The sequence below is a fragment of the Zootoca vivipara genome, chromosome Z2 (genome assembly GCF_965207765.1).
Source record: "Zootoca vivipara chromosome Z2, rZooViv2.hap1.1, whole genome shotgun sequence".
Classification (NCBI taxonomy): Eukaryota; Metazoa; Chordata; class Lepidosauria; order Squamata; family Lacertidae; genus Zootoca; species Zootoca vivipara.
This window is the reverse complement of record NC_142585.1, coordinates 34,916,607-34,936,485: the sequence shown is the minus strand read 5'-3', so window position 1 is coordinate 34,936,485 and position 19,879 is coordinate 34,916,607. Positions and strand designations below refer to the sequence as shown.

The following is a 19,879-nucleotide window of genomic DNA, read 5'->3' as shown; positions in this document are numbered from 1 at the left end:
TTGGTAGGATATAACCCCAGCAATATTTGGAAGATACGTTATAGGCCACTTTCACACCATACATTCAAAGCACTAGGATGCCACATTTAACAGCCATGATTTCCCAAAATAACTATTGGAGCTGTGGGAGCTATTTTCATGATTATATGCATTTTTATGCACACTTTACCCTAGTGTGTGCATTTTTATTTATTTTGGGGGGGCACACTGCTTGGCTGGAGAAGGGTAGATTTCAGAATGCAGTTTCCAAAACGTGCAAATTTGGGTTGCTTCACCTATAAATGAGGCCAGAGTTGTATTTCTCCTCCTTAGACCTGGCCCACAAGGTGAAGACCAGCCCCTTGGGGGCAGTGGGGTTACCTGCTAAGACACAAATGGATACTTTGAAAAGCTGGTATCACTGGATCAAGGTCATCAGTTTTGTTGAGTCGAACTAAATAGTTTTAATTGGATTTTCAATAAGTCCTAATTCATTGTTACTGTTTTGAATTTTATTGTGTTGTTATCTTCTGCCAACCTAGCAGTTTGAAAGCACGTCAAAATGCAAGTAGATAAATAGGAACCACTACAGTGGGAAGGTAAACGGCATTTCCATGTGCTGCTCTGGTGTGCCAGAAGCGGCTTTGTCATGCTGGCCACATGACCTGGAAGCTATACGCCGGCTCCCTCGGCCAATAATGCGAGATGAGCGTGCAACCCCAGAGTCGGTCACGACTGGACCTAATGGTCAGGGGTCCCTTTACCTTTACCTTATCTTCTTTAGTCATGCAAACTGCCATTTGCAATAATGAGTTTATGGAACCAAGGTGATAGTGGCCTGAAAAAAATTGGGGATCACAGCTCTGGAGACTTTTCCCCAAACCAGCTACTAGAATGAACTCTTGCCTGGAGTAGAGAGAGTTTCAAAGCTCTTTTGGATAGCCAGGAGCACTGGCCATTAAGCATCCCCTACTCTCCTGCATTAATCTCACCAAACAATGGTAATCCAAGATGCTCTCAAGCTGTTACTGTAACTTAATGACCTGCCCAAGGCAAGGTGTGATTCAGGTGTCCATTTCGCCTTCTCCAGTTTGGGTTAAAACAGGAGGCCGATTAAAAGATCAGAACAACCCATTTGAAAGCCAATAGATTTGACAACCAATTTTCTGGTTTTTTATGTAACTCATAAGAACTGGCTTCGAGTTTCAGTTGTTCGGCTGGGAAGGGACATCAGCTAAAATAGGATTGCCTTCAGATAGGTATCAGCAAAAAAGAGGGGGGGGAATTGCGTGTAAGACAACAGAATGGAATTGTAGAGTATATTGAAGCTTCAGGGTTCAGGCGATTAACAGGTTAACAATGGTTCCCAAACTTTTTCTGGCTACTCTTGGTTCCATACACTCATCTCCAATGCTCCCTACCTTATAAAATAGCAATATTCAGAATAGCAGTTTGCAGGCCCCGCTAAGGAAGATAACAGCACAATAAAATTCAAAATAGTAACAATTCATTGCACATTTATTCAAAATCCAATTAAAACTATTTCGTTGAATTAATTCAACAAAACTGCTAAATTTGATCCAGTAATGCTAACTTTTCAAAACCTGGTGGCCATTTACATATCCACCAGCACCCTCTGCTGGCCACTTGCCTCTTAGCACCCTTACAGGTAATCCTACTGCCCCCCAGGGGGGCAGTATTACCCACTTTGGGAACCACTGGGTTAGACTAACTGAGGCCACATTCGCACCATACATTGAAAGCACTATGATACCACTTTAAACAGTTATGTTTCTGCGCCTGCAAAGAATTCCAGGATCTGTAGTACGTTATGGGTGCTGAGAGTTGTTAGGACCTCATCCCCTCCCAGGGCTACAGTTCCCAGAGTGGTTTAAACAATGAATCCCTCATCCTAGAGAAACTCTGGGAATTGTAGTTCTTGGGAGAGGAACAAGGGTCTTCTGCAATCACCAGGGAAAATACCCCCCTCCCCATCTCATGCTATGAATCAGCATCTCAATTGAGGCCCAATTCAGTTTGATTTTCTATTCTCCCCTAAAACAAATGCCCCGACCGAGAATTTATCAACTTTGTTTTGATGGGAGACCATCAGTGCACTGGTACCGCTCCTTACCTTGATCTGAGGGCAGATGGCATAGTAGGTGAGCTCAAAACGAATTTGGTCATTACCCTAAAAAGGATAGAAGAACACAGAGTACTATCAGAAAACTCCTGAATCGCAGGCAGGTTTCAAATCCTGCCATGCTGATCAAGGGCTAGCCATTTTTTTCTGTCCCGCTGTGACTGATTGGCTGCAGACCGACTGAGGTTCACTAGGAAAGAAAGGCCAGCTCTTCATGAGAGCCCCCAACTGCTTCCTTTTGCCAACTTTAAAGCTTCTAGTCCTCATTGCAACTTTTGAAAAAGAGCTTTACGGGGAGATAGATCAATAACTCTTGATTTAATACCTGTACAGACCTTCTTTTCTCTAAATTAAAAAAAGGTATACTTAAGGTTTGGTTTACACTGGCATCCTATAAAGGGGTCTTTTAGCATTTAGGGATGGGCAAATATGTCAATTTTGGTCTCTTATTTATCGGATAGTCGACATTTCCATAGAAGCTGGCAGTTTTCTAGTTTATGCCACTTTAAACAGTCATGGCTCCCCTCAAAGAATCCTGGGAACTGTAGTTTGTTAAGGGTGCTGAGAGTTGCTAGGTATCCCTGTCCTCCTACAGAGTTGCAGTTCCCAAGCGTTCCTTGGGAAAGGGGATTGGTTGTTAAACCACTCTGGGAAATGTAGTTCTGTGAAGGCAATAGGGGTCTCCTAACAATTCTCAGCACCCTTAACAAACTACAGCTCCCAGAATTCTTTGGGGGAAATTATGACTGCTTAAAGTGATATGGTACTGTTTCAAACAAAGCATTAATCAGAAGAATGGAGGGAAGAGGCTACTGGTAATTAGCATCGTGGCACATGAAGGGGGAGGAAGGTTAGCCTGTTCCAATACCTGCAGGAAAGTTTCAAGTGCATTCTGGATATTTGGGTTTATGCACATAAGGCAGATTAAAGTGTTCCGTCACCCTGGCTCTAAAAGAGAGAGACTTTTGCAGTTAGGAAAGCGAAGAGGAAATGCTTGAGAAGAGTGGGGTGAAGGAATGATTAATGGGAAGATGTGTAAAACCCTGGCCAGCAAATCCAGAGATTAGCAGGATGAACACTCCTTTATTGTACACCCTCATTGCAAACAAACACTTCTATATTGTATAGCCTCCCTGGAAACAAATGAGAAAACATACTCATTAAGGTCTGGGCATAGCCCAACCTCTCCATTGGTTTTGTACAAGCAAATCAGGAGGATATTCAATAAACAGGTCATCTGGAATAGTCCAGAGTTCCCACTTTGCGACTCACAAGCCGTAGGAAGAGGTAATAAGTGTCGGGGAAGGAACCTATGTTTTAATGAGAACTGTAGCTAATGGCTTGATGGGCTCCCTCTGTACATCAATGGGCATGGTACACCCCCAGACAGTGTCTTTCTCTAATTAACCTTCTCAGTGAGCGTGTAATCCCTCGCCCATCTGCTTACCATTATTGCAAAAGGCAAATACTGGCACAAAGCCATCCCAAAGATGGATCGTTCCAGTCAGTTATCAACCAGCAGGGCTGGGGTCTGGTCTGTTTGATGTCACCAGGTGCAAATACATCCCACAATTTCCGAAAGCAAAAAGTGTGTCAGATTCCAGGGGGGATTAGCGGTCAAAGTTTCTAGCCCCTATGGGACACTTGAAAGAGCTTCTAGGCATCATGGTTCAAAATTAAGAGCTGATTTAAACAGGAACACGGGAAGCTGCCTTCTCCTGAGTCAAACCGTGGGGTCCCTCTAGCTAAGTGCTGTCTACCCTGTCTGGCAGCTGCTCTCCAGAGATTTCAGGCTGGGAGTGTTTACCCAGCCCTGCCTGGAGATGCCCATGGGGATTGAACCTGCCACTTTCTGCCTGCAGAACAGGTAGCCTACAGCTGAGCTAAGCCCCTTCCCCTAAAAGTTAAGATTCCAGTCGTCCTGGTTCTGAATAAAGGATGGGAATTATACAGGGACTCGGGAAGCTGTCGAACCATTGTACCACCAGTATTGTCTACACTGACCAGCAGCAGCTCCTCAGGGTTTCAGGGCAGGGAACTTTTCAGCCCTACCAGGAGGTGCTGGGGATTGAACTTGGGGGGGGGGGCTTCTGCATGCAAAAGCAGGTGACCTCCCAGCCTTCCTGTCAATGAGAGCTAGTGTGGAGTGTGGAATAGTGGTTAGAGTGTTGGACTAGGACCTGAGAGACCAGGGTTCAAATTGCTGCCTGGCCGTGAAGTTCACCGGGTGACCTTGGGTTGCCACTGACTCTCAGCCTAACCTGCCTCACAGGGTTGTTGTGGGGATTAAATAAAGAGTGTGAGGATCCTGTATTCCACCTTGAGCAACTTGGAGGAAAAGATGGGATTCCCAAAAGAACAGTCCCTTTACACGGTTTCAAGGTGAGGAGATAACTCAGAAGGTCCATAGCAGGGTTCAGCAAACTTTTTCAGCAGGGGGCCGGTCCACTGTCCCTCAGACCTTGTGGGGGGCCGGACTATATTTTGGAAAAAAATATGAACAAATTCCTATGCCCCACAAATAATCCAAAGATGCATTTTAAATAAAAGCACACATTCTACTCATGTAAAAACATGCTGATTCCCAGACCATCCACGGGCTGGATTTAGAAGGTGATTGGGCCGCATCCGGCCCCCTGGGCCTTAGTTTGGGGAGCAGTGCTTCCCAAACTTAGCAATGACTGCATACTGCTTTTGAGAGTTTATAGCCTTACCATCACACCCCTTCTTGGGTGGAGACAATTGGGGGGGGGTTGTTGGGGGGGCATGACCTTGGACCTATCACTGTCTCTCAGCCTAGACTGCCTCACAGCATTGTTGTGAGGATGCAAGTGGGGAGTAGGACAATGATGTGCGCCATCTTTGAAGAAAGGCAGGGTATAAATGTAACCACAAGTAATAAACAATGCCCATGGAAATTAGGTGGAGATGTTCTTGAGGAGAGGGCTGGAAAGAGAATACACATGGATAAACTTGTTCCTGACTGCAGGAGCCTCCAGGGACTATTACAAAACACTCTGGAGGAAATACCTATTAGAACACTAATTTCCCTTGCAGGCCCCAAACAGCCCCATCTGCTGCCCAGCCACAAGGTCCCGCAGGTTGCACACAGTGAATTAAAGAAGTTGGCATGCAACCAGGGGATGGAATGCTTTGGAGAGGGGGAATAAGGTTACTGGTTCTCCTGGCCTCCCTAGCCATTCCCCCTATGAGAGAATGGTTGCAGCCATTTGGGACATTTCTGTTTAGAGGAAAGACAATTAAGAGGTGACACAACAGACACTTATGAAATTATGGATGACACAGAGAAGGTGTATAGAGAGAGGTTTCTCTCCCTTTCTCATAACAGGATTTCCCGAACTTGGGCCTCCAGCTGTTTTTGGACTACCGCTCCCACCATCCCTAGCTAGCAGAAGCAGTGGTCAGGGATGGTGGGAATTGTACTCCAAAAAACAGCTGGAGGCCCAAGTTTGGGGAAACCCTGCTCTAGAACTTGTGGCAACCCACTGAAACTGAATGTTGGAAGCTTCAGGACAGATGGAAGAAAGTATTTGTGCAGCGCACAGTTAAACCATGGAACTCGCTTCCGCAGGAGGCAGTGATGGCCACCAGCTTGGAGGGCTTTAAAAGAGGATTGTGCAAATTCATGGAAAGGAAGACTATCCATGGCTACTAGCCACAATGGCTGTGCTCTGCCTTTCACAGCTGAAGGCAGCGGTGCTTTTGACCACCGGTTGCTGGAAACCACAAGAGGAGATAGCTGCTTTTGTGCTTGAATCCTGCCTGCGAATTTCCCATTGGGGCATCTGGTTGACCACTGTGAGAACAGGGTGGCAGTCCGTCTCCCCTGTAGGTCCAGGGAGATTTTTTTTACTATTATTATTCTTTTGACTCACATAAGCCGTTGTTTATTTCATTCCTCTCAACACCCAAGCAGTGGAGTTAATGGACTGAAATTAAAGGGAACAGAGATCAGAGCAGCCTTTAATGGCCACGAAAAGCTTCACCCCTGATTCATGAAGAGTCCACAGGCACTCCTTGGAAGGATGCTAGGGGTCCATTCCACAGTCTCTCTCTCCCCCTGCTGGATAGTTCCTGCCTTGTCAAGCCAGAGAAACTCTGAGTCAGCAACTTTAGAACGGGAAGGAAGCGTTTTTAAAAGCACGGTTTCATTGCGCCCTCTTGTGGAAAGAAGCCTGCTATACAGCTTTCTAGACCAACAACAGAAATAAAGAGCACTTATTATTTCCATTTTGATTTCCAAATTATTTCCAAAGTGAGACTGAGAATGAGCGCTGTAACTTCACTAGAGTGAGGTTTGAATGGGTGGCTTCTTATTTTAAACCCCCTCTTTTATAATTTTATAATTTGAAATTATAAAACAGATATGGTAGAATCAAAGAATTGTAGGGTTGAAAGAGACCTAAGGATCATTTAGGTCCAGCCCCCTGCAAGGCAGGAACGACAGCTGGAGAATCCCAGGTTGCTGGGAGTCAGAGGATGGGAGTTTGCTTTTGTGGTTGAATGTTTGTGTTTCCCACACACATCCGGTCAGCCAGTGTGAGAACAGAATGCTGGACTAGATGAGCCCCCTTTGGCCTGGCCCAGAAAGCTCTTATGTTTTTATGTCCTGGGATTAAAGGATCATCTAGTCCACAAATAGAGAAACTGTGTAGTTCTCCAGAACTTGTTGGACTATAACATTTTGTTGGGCTACAATCCCTGATTGGGCACCAACTCCCATCAACCACCAGTCAGCATGGCCAATGTCCAGGGATGATGGGAGTTGTAGTCCATTAACATCCCGAGGCCTCAGGTTCCCACTCCCTCTGCTCCCACCCGATTGTGGCATTCCCTTTCAGCTGAGTTGTGCACACCACTGTTCCAGCTTCATCAGAAGATACATTCATTTCTCTGGGCATTTGGAAAAACGGTACTGGGGTTTGATGGGCCAGGATTTATTGTCTGTGCAAACTGTTCCCCCTGAAGATCTCCACATTGCAGAGCAGGTGCCCCAGGAATCTTGGGGTTCCTCAAGCGGTTGCTTAGCATGCTTCCATGGTTAAATAGAGGAGCCAGCCAGCCAGCCACTCCAGGGCAACAGATGGACTCTCCCCTCTGCCGGAAAGCAGCTTAATTTTTAACCGAAAAGGAAAACAGGCTGTCCAGATTTGCAAAAGCATGGCATCCAGTCTTCTTGAACAACCCCAAAGGCCATAGTCCGAAAAGGCTACATTGTCTTCCTCCCACACCTACCCCAACCTGAGAATTCCAGGTCTAGTTTTGTTTTTAAAACAAGCTTCTAGTTCTCATGTTTGTGCAGTGCCATTTTAAAAGGCTGTATTTTGATTCAATAAGGCTGCATACACATTTAAAGCACTTTTAAAGCAAATTTCCCGGCAGCCTAGTTTATGCCTCACAGAGCTATAATTCCCAGTAACCATAACAAATTACAGCTCTCATGATTTTTTTTGGGGGGGGGTGTACTTTAAATGTCTGGTGTGTACACAGTCTAAGCGTTGATTAGGTTGCTCTTCCATGAAACCTCCCAGTCCTAAATTATGGACTGTTTTTGGCAGAGCAACTGTTTGACATGTAGAAGTTCCCAGGTTCAGTCCCTGACATCTCCAGATAGGAGCTAGTAAAACTCTGGAAAGCCACTGCCAGTAAGTGCAGACAATGCTTAGCTAGAAGCATCAGCAGTCTGGCTCAGTATAAGGCTGATTTATGTTCCTATTTAATTCAGTCCTTTATTCTATGAGGACTAGAATCTTGGGTCACATCTACATCATACCTTTAAAGCACCCTCAAGCCCTTTGAATAGGCATGGCTTTCCACAGATCCTGGGAACTGTAGTTAGTTTGGGCTGCTGGGAACTGTAGCTCCATGAAGTAGTCTCCAAGCAACTCTCAGGCTAAGCAGTTGAGGCCACTGAAAGAGCTAATGGGGCACTGCTCCCAATCCCAGCCAATATGAACATAAGAAGAACGTGCTGGATCAGGCCAAACACCCATACATCATGTTCTCACAGTGGCCAACTTGATGCCTGCAACAAACCCGCAGGCAGGACCTGTGGCCAAGGGCCCTCAACTCTCCCGTGTCTCCTAGAAACTGTTATTTGGACGCATTGCTGCCTTCAACTGTGTAGGCAGGGCAGAGCCATCATAGTTAGTAACCATTGATATCTCTCTCCTCTACAGATTTGCCTTATCGTTATCTAAAGCCATCCAAGTTAGTGGCCTTCACTGCTTCCTGCGGTTGTGAGTTCCATAGTTTAACTATGCACTGCAGCGCTCTTGTTCAAGAAAAACATGAGGTTGTTACAGTAAGTCGCTGGGCGACTCAGGGCAACTGTGAAGAGATGTTGGTTTGACAACAGCCACATTCACCGCCCGTGGAGGTGCTAAAAAATTAAGTCAAGCTGTCTCCCTAGCTGGTTTTTGGGGGGGGTCACCCCTGGTTCTGATGCAGGTCAAATAAATACGCCCCTGCTGCCTCCCTCGTTCTCTTAGATTCAGATGGATGACTAGGGCAGCTTGGAAAGGCCTTGCACATGTGCGCAACAGTAGAGGCCTGGCTGCAAAGCTTACAGCCTGCTGCCACTACACGGGATAATGATTGAAGAAAATGAAATACAAATTCGCCCTGCCCCATAGCTTGACCAGTCACGGCTAGGAGCTAGGTGGAGTCATAGATCTAAAAAAATGTGTAGACCTACTGACACATGCCGGCTTGTTTCCGTTTTGACCTGAAATGTTCGTTTTGGGCTTCTCAGAAGTACATAAAGGCAAGAAGGGCAGGGGGGACATTGGCACACAATGGCACACTCCTGAGAGGTGCTGGAACTGCACTCCAGCAAGCTCTGGCTGAATAAAAGCCCTGGTGCACTGCATGAAGAAGTCCTTTTTATCTGTCCTGAATCTTCCAGTCTGTGCTCAGCCAGCTCTCACCTGCCTACAACCAATCCAACGAGTGGCACTGCCTGGCAGCTTCCTTGTCTTCCTTAAATCCTTGTAGAACTCAGGAGAAGAAAGATGGGGACAGAACTGGAATCAGCTGGCTCTGGTGCCACCTACTGCTGGGCTTCCTGCCTTACACCCCACCAGTCTCAATGAGCACCAGCCGTCAAATGCTTACCTTGCCTGTAGCTCCATGGGCAACATACTGGGCACTTTCTTTCTGCGCTATTTCCATCTGCTTACGGGCAATGCAGGGCCTGGCCAGTGAGGTGCCCAGGAGGTACCTGTCCTCATAAATCGCGTTGGCTTGGACCGCCAGCCAGATGAATTCCTCCACAAACTCTCTGCTGATATCTTCAACGTAAACCTGAGACCGATGGAGAGGAGGAGAGGGGGTGGGATTGTCCCCAGTTATTTCTCAGAAGCTGGAAGGGATGCACGTTTTGAACTCAGAACCCTGCCAAGGGGTGGGGATGGGGGGGCAAGTAAAGCCTGCTTCAACCATTACATTCATCGTCTGGCACCCTGATTCAGGTGCCCGCCCTCCCAGCATCAGAAAGTTGGCAATCCACTCAACAGCTATAGAAATACAGTGTTAAAACTGTAATCCAAGGCTGTATTTTACAAAAGAATAAACTACAAAGAGTGCCTAGTAAGTATATCTTGGGAGTTAATGCATAACTAAGCTGTGCTCAGTGATCCCAAGCGCAAACTCTGTGGTGCAGGGCCAGCCCAAGACATTCTGCTGCCTGAAAACAAAAACAAAAAATTGCATCCCATTCCCCGCTCCATGCATCCTCTTGCTAGAGCAGAGTGATGTCAGCCTGGGGCTGACTTTGCCTGGCTACAGCTCAGGCAACAGGTTTCCAGTGGTCCCCTTCAGTGGCACTAACCTGAATAAAATATTGGGGAGGGGGGCACTGCCCAACACCCAACCGGAAGGTTGGCAGAAGGAGGGAGGGGGAGAGAGAGGCTGGAGCCAGGTGAGTGCAGCCCAGAGAGAGGCTCCCAGCCCAGTGTAGCCCCCCTCCCTTGCCCAGCACTTCTGAGGCCCAGGCAGTCAGGCACCAGGCATGGGAGGTGACACTGCCCAGGCTGGGGCCAGTGCTGAGAGGCTTGTTGCCAGTGCTAGGGTTTTGGGTTGTTGTTTTTTCCTTGCCTGGCTGCTGTTCATCACACTGCAATTGGCATGGCCCCCTATTGGCAGCCCTGTGAACTGCAGCATGATGACAATCTTAGATTTTATGTCTATAGGGAGATTTATACTTTGAGAGTATTTCTGTGCTGCCATTGTAGGCAAATTCCTCCCAAGCCATCATTTCATATGCATAGCTGTAGAGGCAACTTTCCAAAGAATTCCCAGAGCAATCCACTTGCAATGCTTCTGACCTGTTAATATTGCATGCATAAAATTCTCTCCCATCCACCTGACAAACTAACCCTGCAAATTAGGCCAGCCTGACAGCTCTGTGGATTTGCAACCCATTTGATTGACTGTCAGCATGTGGGGGGTGGGGGCTTAGGAATCACCTTTTCGGCTCCCAAGGAAAGTGCTTTCTTTCTTGCCTTTTCAAAATCATCCTCTTGTCCAATGTTGGCCTGGAAGTGTAGACACCATGCATATATTAATATTTGTTTTGGGGTAAAAGGGGTGGGGAGATGGAAGACACACATAGATCAGATTCTTTTTTTTTTTTTAAGTTTTAAAAACAAACTTTATTGAATCTTCCATTAAAAACATTACAAATACATAAAAAGAAAAAATATCTGTACAACAAATCCACACATATAAGATCACTTCCCAACTCCTGACGTACTGCTTGATTCTCATATTCCCCTTAATCTTGTGTTGTCATTTCATTACAAATATCATAAACATATTACTTTCTTCATATCTTATAGCTTCTTTAAAACAAATCCCTGTACTCCTCTAGCTAAGACAGACCCTTAATTCCGTTTTAACATTCTTTTTTTTAAAATATTCCTCTACATATTCCCATTTTTTTATCAATTTTTGCTTCGATGTATTTCTTATAGCGGCAGTCATTTTGTCCAAGTTCATAAATTCGACTAATCTTATCTGCCATTCTGTTATTCCAGATTCTTTGCTGAACTGTGGCTAATCCAGAATTTCAACCAGAACCGACCCAAGATTTAACCAAGTCTTACTGCAAAATAGAAGGAGGAGGATACTGCGAAGTTGGAAAAGGTTCAGAAAAGAGCAACCAAAATGATCCCCTATTGAGGAAGGATTGCAATGTTTGGGACATATTTGTTTAGATAAAGTGGATAGAAGGGGGGGAAAAACATTTCCCCCTCTTTCATAACACTAGAACTCATGGATCTCCAACAAAGCTGAATGTTGGAAGATTCAGGACGTTTTAAAATATGTCCTTTTTGCAGTGCAGACTATGGAACTTGCTTCTACAGGAGGCATGGATGGCTGCCAACCTAGATGGCTTTAAAATAAAAGGTAAAGGTAAAGGGACCCCTGACCATTAGGTCCAGTCGTGACCGACTCTGGGGTTGCGCGCTCATCTCGCATTATTGGCCGAGGGAGCCAGTGTTTGTCCGCAGACAGCTTCCAGGTCATGTGGCCAGCATGACAAAGCCGCTTCTGGCAAACCAGAGCAGCACATGGAAACGCCGTTTACCTTCCCACTGTAGTGGTTCCTATTTATCTACTTGCATTTTGACGTGCTTTCAAACTGCTAGGTTGGCAGGAGCTGGGACCGAGCAACGGGAGCTCACCCCGTCACAGGGATTCGAACCTCCGACCTTCTGATCAGCAAGCCCTAGGCTCAGTGGTTTAACCACAGCGCCACCTGGGTCCTAAAATAGGATTAGACAAATTCATGGAAGAGGATAAAGCTGGCCACAATATCAGTTGCTGGGAACCACAGGAGGGGAAAGTTGCTCTTATGCTCGGGTCCTGCATGGTCAGCAGCATAGCAACCCCCACTGGCACCTGGGAGAGACCAAAGTTGTCGAGTTTTTTTAGGGCAGCCATCAGAATTCCATAGCTGCTGATTTCAGGGATGGGAAGTGGCTCTGCCCCCCTGCAGAGTCCGAATTTCCCCGTTACCACCATGCCACCCTTCAAGCTCCCCTGCTGCCCAGAACCCCACCTCCAGATACACAGCATCCACCGTGCCGCACTACAAACCTCTGTGCTACCCCTAAAGACCCCCATGCCACCCTACACCCGCCCCACACTTGGTGCGGACTGCCCCCATCGGCTAGCTATGCTACTGTGCTTGCTGGTTTCCCACAGGCATCTGAGAGGCCCCGGTGAGAACAGGATGCTGAGTTACACCTGTAGCCCTTCCTCTCCTGGATCCTGCTTGAACCCCACCTTGTCTTTTTTAAAAAAAAAAAATTAAAATCTTTATTTGAATTCTTTAAGATATTACAGAGTACAGAGAAGGAAAAAAATAAGAAAAATAAGAAGATAAAAACAATAATCACAAACCAAATGAAATAATAAACATAATATATAAAATGTACATACTTTTCAAGCAAATAACAGATAAACAAATAATATTGACAAAGAAAAAGAAGAACCAAATCAAAACTTAAAGAAAAAAATTCATAATTTTTTTTTACTTCCTATTGTTTGTACACCACTTCCCTTTTATTTAGCTTTCTTTTATCTTGCTTTATCTAAGTTACTATTTACATATGCTCTCTACCTTTCCCTTCGTATCTTTCAACTCAGTATTTATATTTTATTTAATCAAATACAGTAGTCCTAAACATATTTCCATTCATTTTTGCATTTCTGTTTAGGGATATTTCTAATTGCCGCCGTCATATTGGCAAGGTTCATAAACTCCACCACCTTTTCCTGCCATTCGAGGATCGTTGGAATTTTTTCTCCCTTCCAATTCTCCTCAATGAGAAGTCTAGCTGCTGCACAGGCATAAAGGAGTATGTTCTTTCTATCTTCTGGGATGTTCTCCGGCCCCATGCTCAACAGAAATAATTACGGTTTCTTTTCAAAAGTTATTTTTAACATCTTTTTGAATTTTTCATCTATTATATTCCAAAATTCATAATTTTTTTGCACATTGCCACCAGCAATGATAATAACTGCCAATTTTTTCCTGGTTGAACCCCACCTTGTCAACTTACCAAGTAGGCGATGACCTTGTAGCCTTGTTCCTTCAGCCAGACCAGGATGCACGAGGTGTCCAACCCCCCGCTGTAGGCAAGGACCACGACGCCTTTGCTCTGAGACATTGTCTCTATCAGTAGAAACAGAAATGATTCCCCACACTGGGTACCAGAGAGAGGTTGGGACAAAGACTCTTCAGTCCCCTCCCCCCAACAACGACAGTGGTCTTTTCAGTGGTGGCTCCGGAACTGCAGAATGCTCTCCCCAATGAGGTGCACTTTTCTCCATCATTATTAAATTTCAGAAGGAACTTGAAAGCCCCAGGGAATTCAGTGGCTGAGGAAGACTCTTCTTGGCAACCAGAAGATTGGCCTTGGGGACATCCCTATTTCATTGAAATTTTTATCCCAGGGATGGGAAACCCCCTTTTTTTTTCCTGCCTCAGGGCCACATTCCCTTCTGTGCAACCTCCCAGGGGCCAGAGGGAAAAGTGGGTGGAGCAAGGAATGCAAATTTTACATTTGGATAGTAGGCTAGTTTCCATAGACACAGTCTCTCACATCCGTTTCTCTAGCCTCCATCCAGACCAGGAAGAGGCATGATCAGAGTTCAAGGACACATCCCATCCAGGGAAAGAGGCTCAAGGAGGGTGGGGGGCAAGGCTGGTGGCGAAAGAGGCATAGGGAGGTCTGTGTGTGGCAGAGGAGGTGGTGGTGTAGCCTAGAGAAAGCCCCAAAGGCCAGAAAGACTTGGAGGGCCACATACAGCTGTGATTATTAGACCATGAGACCCCTGTTTTAGACACCCAGGTCACACCGGCAACATGGACTATGATACCACTTTCCCTGAAACCGCAGGCATGGCTTTCCCTCAAAGAATCCTGGGTACTATATAGGTTGCCAAGAGATGTTAAGGAATCCCCCCCCCCAAAATAAAAATCTCCCTCAAAGAGCTACATTTTCCAGGGTTCCTTGGGAAGAGGGATTGGTTGATAAAAGCTACTCTGGGAACTTCAGTCCTGTGAGGAGAATTGGGGTCTCCTAATGTCTTTCAGACCCTTAACACATTACACTTCCCAGGGTGCTTGGGGAGAAGCCAAGGCTGTTCAAAGCAGTACGAGGATGTAGCCTCTGTTCCAAAGGCCAGTTCAGGGCCGGCTCTAGGGGAAGGCTGGTTGGCGGGGGCGCCAGGGGGCGCCCTGCAGCGGAGCCACACGGCAGCCGCGCTGCGCCCGCCCACCGACCGACCGCGGCAAGAAACAGGGCGGGGGCCCCAGAGCGATCTCCGCACCAGGGCGCCAGGGCGCCTGACATGCTTAAGACGGCCCTGGGCCAGTTTGGACAATAAAGTTCTTAAAAGACATATGAAAGAAAGCAGGGTGAAATCAGACTGCAGGCCATTTGCAGCCCAAGAACTGGAAGGTTTCTGGCTCTGCTTTAGAGACCCATGAAGCTGTTTCTACCATCATTTGTCCAATTAAAAGTTGTTGTTTTTGCCCATCAGTGGGCTTGGCACATTGTGTTGGTAGCCTTGTTGGCACCATCAGGCCTGGCATCAGCATAAATGATTGAGAAGACCAAACAAAGACCGCCACAGTTCCTGTTTTGGACAACCAGCCTGGACTGCATTTTCAATTCCCTCTGTGTGCAGCCTGGGTTTTATTTGGAGGAGGGGAAGAAGAACGAATAGGGGTACCAGTTGCAGATAGAACAAAAGAATAGCCACAATCCACAACTTTTCTGGGTTTGCTTTTTTGCCAAGTATTTGAGGGCTTCTGTACAAGCCAGCTCATGCAGCATGGTGTTGGGACCTGGGAGATTCAGGTTCAGTCATAAAACTCACTGAGATGCCCATGATCTCTCAGCCTAACCTACCTCTCAGGATGGTTAGGAGGATAAAAGGTGGACATGTCCTGAAGAGTCAGTGGGGTGTAGGGGTGAAAATGCTGATTTGTTTATTTCTAAAAATATTTATATACCACTATTTCATATACAGTAGTACGTAAAACCACACAATAAAAACCACTATAAACATGTAGGATGAGAAATCAGCAAGCTATTGTGGAAAGATGTGTTTTCAATTCCTTGCATAAGTCTGACGGAATAGAAAAGTTTTCAGCAGGTGTTTAAAAGTTGGCATAGAAGACACCCACTGAATGTGCAGAGGCAGGGAGTTCCACAGGACTGGGCCAATAAAACTAAAGGCGTGGCTCTTTCTTCTTGTCAAATGAGTCTCACCAGCTGAGAGAATAGCTAACAATGCTTCTGTAGAGGATCTCAACAGCTGAGCTGGGATATAAGGGTTCAAGTTGTCCCTGAGGTATACCCTAGACCTAAGTTGTTTATGACTTGGTAAATTAAAACAAGGACTTTAAAACTGGTTCAGTAATAGATGGGCAGCCAGATTAACCTAGATTAGCCTACTTTGTTGGCATGGGTGTAGCTAAGGGGGTGGGGGCAGCTGCCCCCCTAAATCAATACAAATCAATACAAATCTGAGGTTCTGCCCCCCCAAAAAAAACAAAAGCCTGACACCCCCCCCAACAAAAATCCTGGCTGTGGCCATGTTTGTTGGGCAGCATAAAATGGGGATAAAAGAAACAAAATATTCCATTTCCAGAATCAAAACTGGCTACAAACAGATGGTAGTTACTGTGAAAAGTATCTTTCTCCCCACCCCACAATTTGCTGGATTTAAATTCAACCCATCCACCATCAGAACAGAAGGCAAATACAGTAAGTTCATTACGAGAGGCTTCCTTTACTGAATATAGGGCAGAGCTGCTGGCGAATAACATTCATCAGAAGTTTTTTTGTTCCTTTCCCCTTAAAACTCAATAAATGTTTGCTATGGAGGTCTCTACAAACAGCCCTGCAAGGTAGCACCTGTTCTTTGTTAATGCATTTTGTGGGCACGGGGGGGGGGAGCTTGAATCTGAGGCTTTGCAGGTCATTCCCCTTAGTGGCTATCATTCACCCCCTTTCCTTACACCTCTATGATACAAAAGCTACAGCTGTCAAGTTTCTAGTTCCACCTACTGCATAATGCATAGCAGCCCTACTGGCATTTATGTGTGGCTATCTGAGGCTAGGTTTCAATGAGGGACTGAAGATGCCCAGTCATTGGGGGCTCACAATGCTCCTAGCTGCCCTAGTGAAAAGCAAAAGCCCCCAAATTACTCACACATTTTCAAACAGGTTAAACATATACATGCAGTCCTATTCAAATTATTTTCCCACATTGCATTTATCCACTTTAAAACACAGCCTTAACTCTTCTTTCCTTGTCTCCCTGGATCTTAATCTCCTCTTTAAAAGAACACCACCCCCTTTGCAATTTATCTCCTTCACCTACTGTAAAATTTAGAAAACCCTCACTCACCCCACTACAGGGAATCTGCCACAGATGGAATAGTACCACTCAGCACACAAAACTATGTGTGCCTCTCCTAGAGAGCCACCCCAGATTATAAACCACAGTCACTTGTTTTGGGTGGGAGGAGCCAGGAATGACTGAGGTGTGTCTACACTCAAAGGGACTGCTCTGCATACTGCAGACCTCCCTCTTCACTCGTTCACAATTTCCTCTCTAAATTGGGTTATGGAGTGAGGAGGGTTTTAAAAAGGCAGCCTTCCGCAGGGATTGAAAGGCCCCAACAAAGACCTCCATAGTTCCTAAGGAAACCAAGACTTATGAGGAACAGTTGAGGGAGTTGGGTATGTTTAGACTGGAGAAGACAAGACTGAGAAGTGATATCTGAAGGCAAGTGTGTTTTCTGCTGCTCCAGAGGGTAGGACCCAAACCAATGGATTCAAATGACAAGAAAGGAGGTTTCAACTAAACATTGGTAAGAACTGTGTGATGGCAAGAGCTGTTCCACAATGGAACAGTCTCCCTTGGAAGGTGACGGGCTCTCCTTCATTGGAGGTTTCTAAACAGAGGTTGGATAGCTACCTGTCAGGGATTTTTCAGATGGGATTATTGCATTTCAGGGGGTTTGACAAATGGCCCCTTGGGTCCCTTCCAACTCTACAATTCTGTGATTCTGTACTTTGGACAACAAGCCTGACAGAAGGTATTACGTATATAAGAACTGTAGTGCTGCCAACTTTGGTGGTGGGGGGGCACTCTTCTGCCTTTAACAGGAGCCAGGCAGGTGAGCAATTAGCTGCAAGTGATGCTCTTCCTGGGATAGAGAAAAAATGTGCTGAAGAAAACTATATTTTCTGCATGTCTGGCTGTGGGTTTAAAGACACAGAAACAGGGTCAGGACCAGAATTTGGTAAGCCCCTTGTCAACAGAAGTTCCATGGCTCGTGATTGGTGACACAGAGATATTTGCTGACTCTGCATTCTTCACAATCCAACCCCCCTTTCTTATGCAGTCTTGTGGCTTCCAAACTCTGTGTGCTGAGTCAGCAGCAGACAAAGCAAAGGGCCAAGGCACACAATCTTGCCTATTCTGGATGCAGCCACGGGACATCCCCTCTGTAAACACAGAAGGATTGCCCTCTTGGATCAGACCCCAAAGTCCATCCAGCTCACATTCCAAAAGCAGAACATTTGATGCTTCAGGAAGTTCAAAAGCAGGCATAACTGGAAATAGCCAGCCTTCTCTCCACCCCACCCCCCGCCTGCCCGCCCGTTCTAGGGGTGCAGAGGTAAGGAATTCAGTTTACAAGGAGACAAGTCTATCTTGTACTTGCAATATGCAAACTGAAATGCCGCTATTCTTTGAAATTCAGACTTATCCAAATTTTGCAATGCAGCTTTCCAGTCATGTAATACATGGAAAACCTCATGTGTTAACAAGGGCGTACCCACCATACGGCAAGTTAGGGCAGCTGCCCTACTCTAGAAGCAGGGCTGGTGGGCAGAGGCAGAGCACAGCCCGGCGGAGCGCGAGTTCGCCATTCCCGCCGCGCCGCGCCGCACCCTCCCTCCAGCTCCCCGGCGCGCCCTCAGGCAAGGCCAAGCGCGGCGGGGAACCAGGGAGCGGGGAACCCACGCTCCTCCTCGCACAGCCTACAGCGTCAGGAGCGCTGCCAAAAGGCTTCCTCCCTGCAACAAGGCGCTGCGGATTTGAGTTCCGCTCTCAGAGCCCGCGCCTCCTTTGCAGCAACGCGGTGAGAGGGCTTCTCCCATCCCACCCACTTCCTTCTCCCCACCCCCCACAAATACGGTACTGGGCACCCGCCCCCCTCTCGAAAGCTGCTCGATCATTGCCTGTGCCTGCCTGCAGTGCCTTCATTTCAAGCGGGCTCAGGGTTTGCAAGGCGACGGTTGTGTGCACAGCGCGCACGGATTCGGAATCGGCCTCGATGAACGCGGCGGGGCTGACTCAACAGATGCACTGCAGGGATGCGCAGGTTCTCCAGCGAGACTGGCGGGATTTCCACCGCCCCCTCCATTATCTCTACGCAGACCTTTTCCTGCCTCCTTCCCCCAAAGCCCCGTATTCCCTTTCCTCCCGGTAGACATCCCCGCTTTTTGCAACGCGGTTGTCAGACCCAAAGCAAAATAATTAAGACGCCGTCGGCAGAACCGCGGCTATCTTTTTGTGAGACATCAATTAGGGATAAAGGGGCAGGTTTGTTCCAAGGGATGCTGCGGTGCGACAATACTTCAATACTTCGATACGTGTCTTGTTACGTAGTAAGAGGTAACCCGTTTGCGATCAGGCTGGCCGCCACACAACCTCCCGCAGCCCATATAATCCTAGCAGAGACCGTTTTCCCAACGGAGTTGCTATATACAGTATATATATGCTGTGCTCTGTCTTTACTCGTCTTGCATTAACATATGTCCTTCTCTACCACACACATCTATTGCAATCCGCAAACCTTAAGCCACCAGCAGATACGCTCATCAAATGTTCTATTTTAAGAACATTTTAAAAGCATCTGTTCCCGCCCACTTTGTGGCCCCTCCCCTTCCGTGCCTTGGCCCCTCCCCTTGCCCCCCCCCCTAGTTTTGATCCTGGGTACGCCCATGTGTGTTAAGTACTGTGTTGTTCATTAAAATGTACACATAGTGAAAATAACATGCAGAACGGTGGGTGGAGTATCACTGGATTCATTTCATTGGAAAGAGAAAATTCCGAAAACTTTATAATACCAGGTTATTTACTGGTATATAGATTAAGTAGGTGGGAACTTTACCATTATTATTATCACAGTCATAGAATTATAGAGCTGGAAGGGACCCCCAAGAGCAGGGCTGGGTTTAAGTTTGATGAGGCCCTAAGCTACTGAAGGTAATGGGCCCTTTATATGTCCAGCTGTCCTTTGTCAACAACAAATTGTCACTGTTTTTTGTGTTGAATATATGCAGTATATATTATAGACCTAATAGGTATCTAAAGCCATTTGCCACTGTTGCTGTATGTAGGTTTTATTTTATTTGTTTTTTACCTTATATTTTGGAAATGTACATCCAGGTGTTTTTTCCCTTTAAATTTTTTTTTGGGGGGGCAAGATAGTGGGATCCCTAAGCTATAGCTTGTTTAGGTTATACGTAAATCCAGCACTGCCTAAGAGCCATCTAGTCCAATCCTTTGCAATGCAGGAATCTCAACTAAAGCATCCGTGGCATATGGCCAGCCAACATCTGCTTTAAAACTTCCAATGAGAGAGAGAGTACAATCTCCTGAGGGAGACCATTCCACTGTTGAACAGCTCTT

At 46.4% G+C, this 19,879-nt stretch overlaps 1 protein-coding gene across 1 annotated transcript in view; it reads right to left on the bottom strand.

The window, feature by feature from the left end:
• ASS1 (argininosuccinate synthase 1) overlaps positions 1-16,639 on the bottom strand; it is a 78,531-nt gene extending 61,892 nt beyond the window's left edge. The window contains exons 1-5 of the mRNA XM_035113052.3: positions 16,580-16,639; positions 13,216-13,328; positions 10,612-10,680; positions 9,260-9,448; positions 2,114-2,170 (exon numbers count right to left, since the gene is read on the bottom strand). Of these exons, the coding sequence (XP_034968943.1) occupies positions 2,114-2,170; positions 9,260-9,448; positions 10,612-10,680; positions 13,216-13,323 (423 nt within the window). The 5' untranslated portion in view covers positions 13,324-13,328; positions 16,580-16,639. The remainder of the gene's footprint in view (positions 1-2,113; positions 2,171-9,259; positions 9,449-10,611; positions 10,681-13,215; positions 13,329-16,579) is intronic.
• Positions 16,640-19,879: the final 3,240 nt, after the last annotated feature.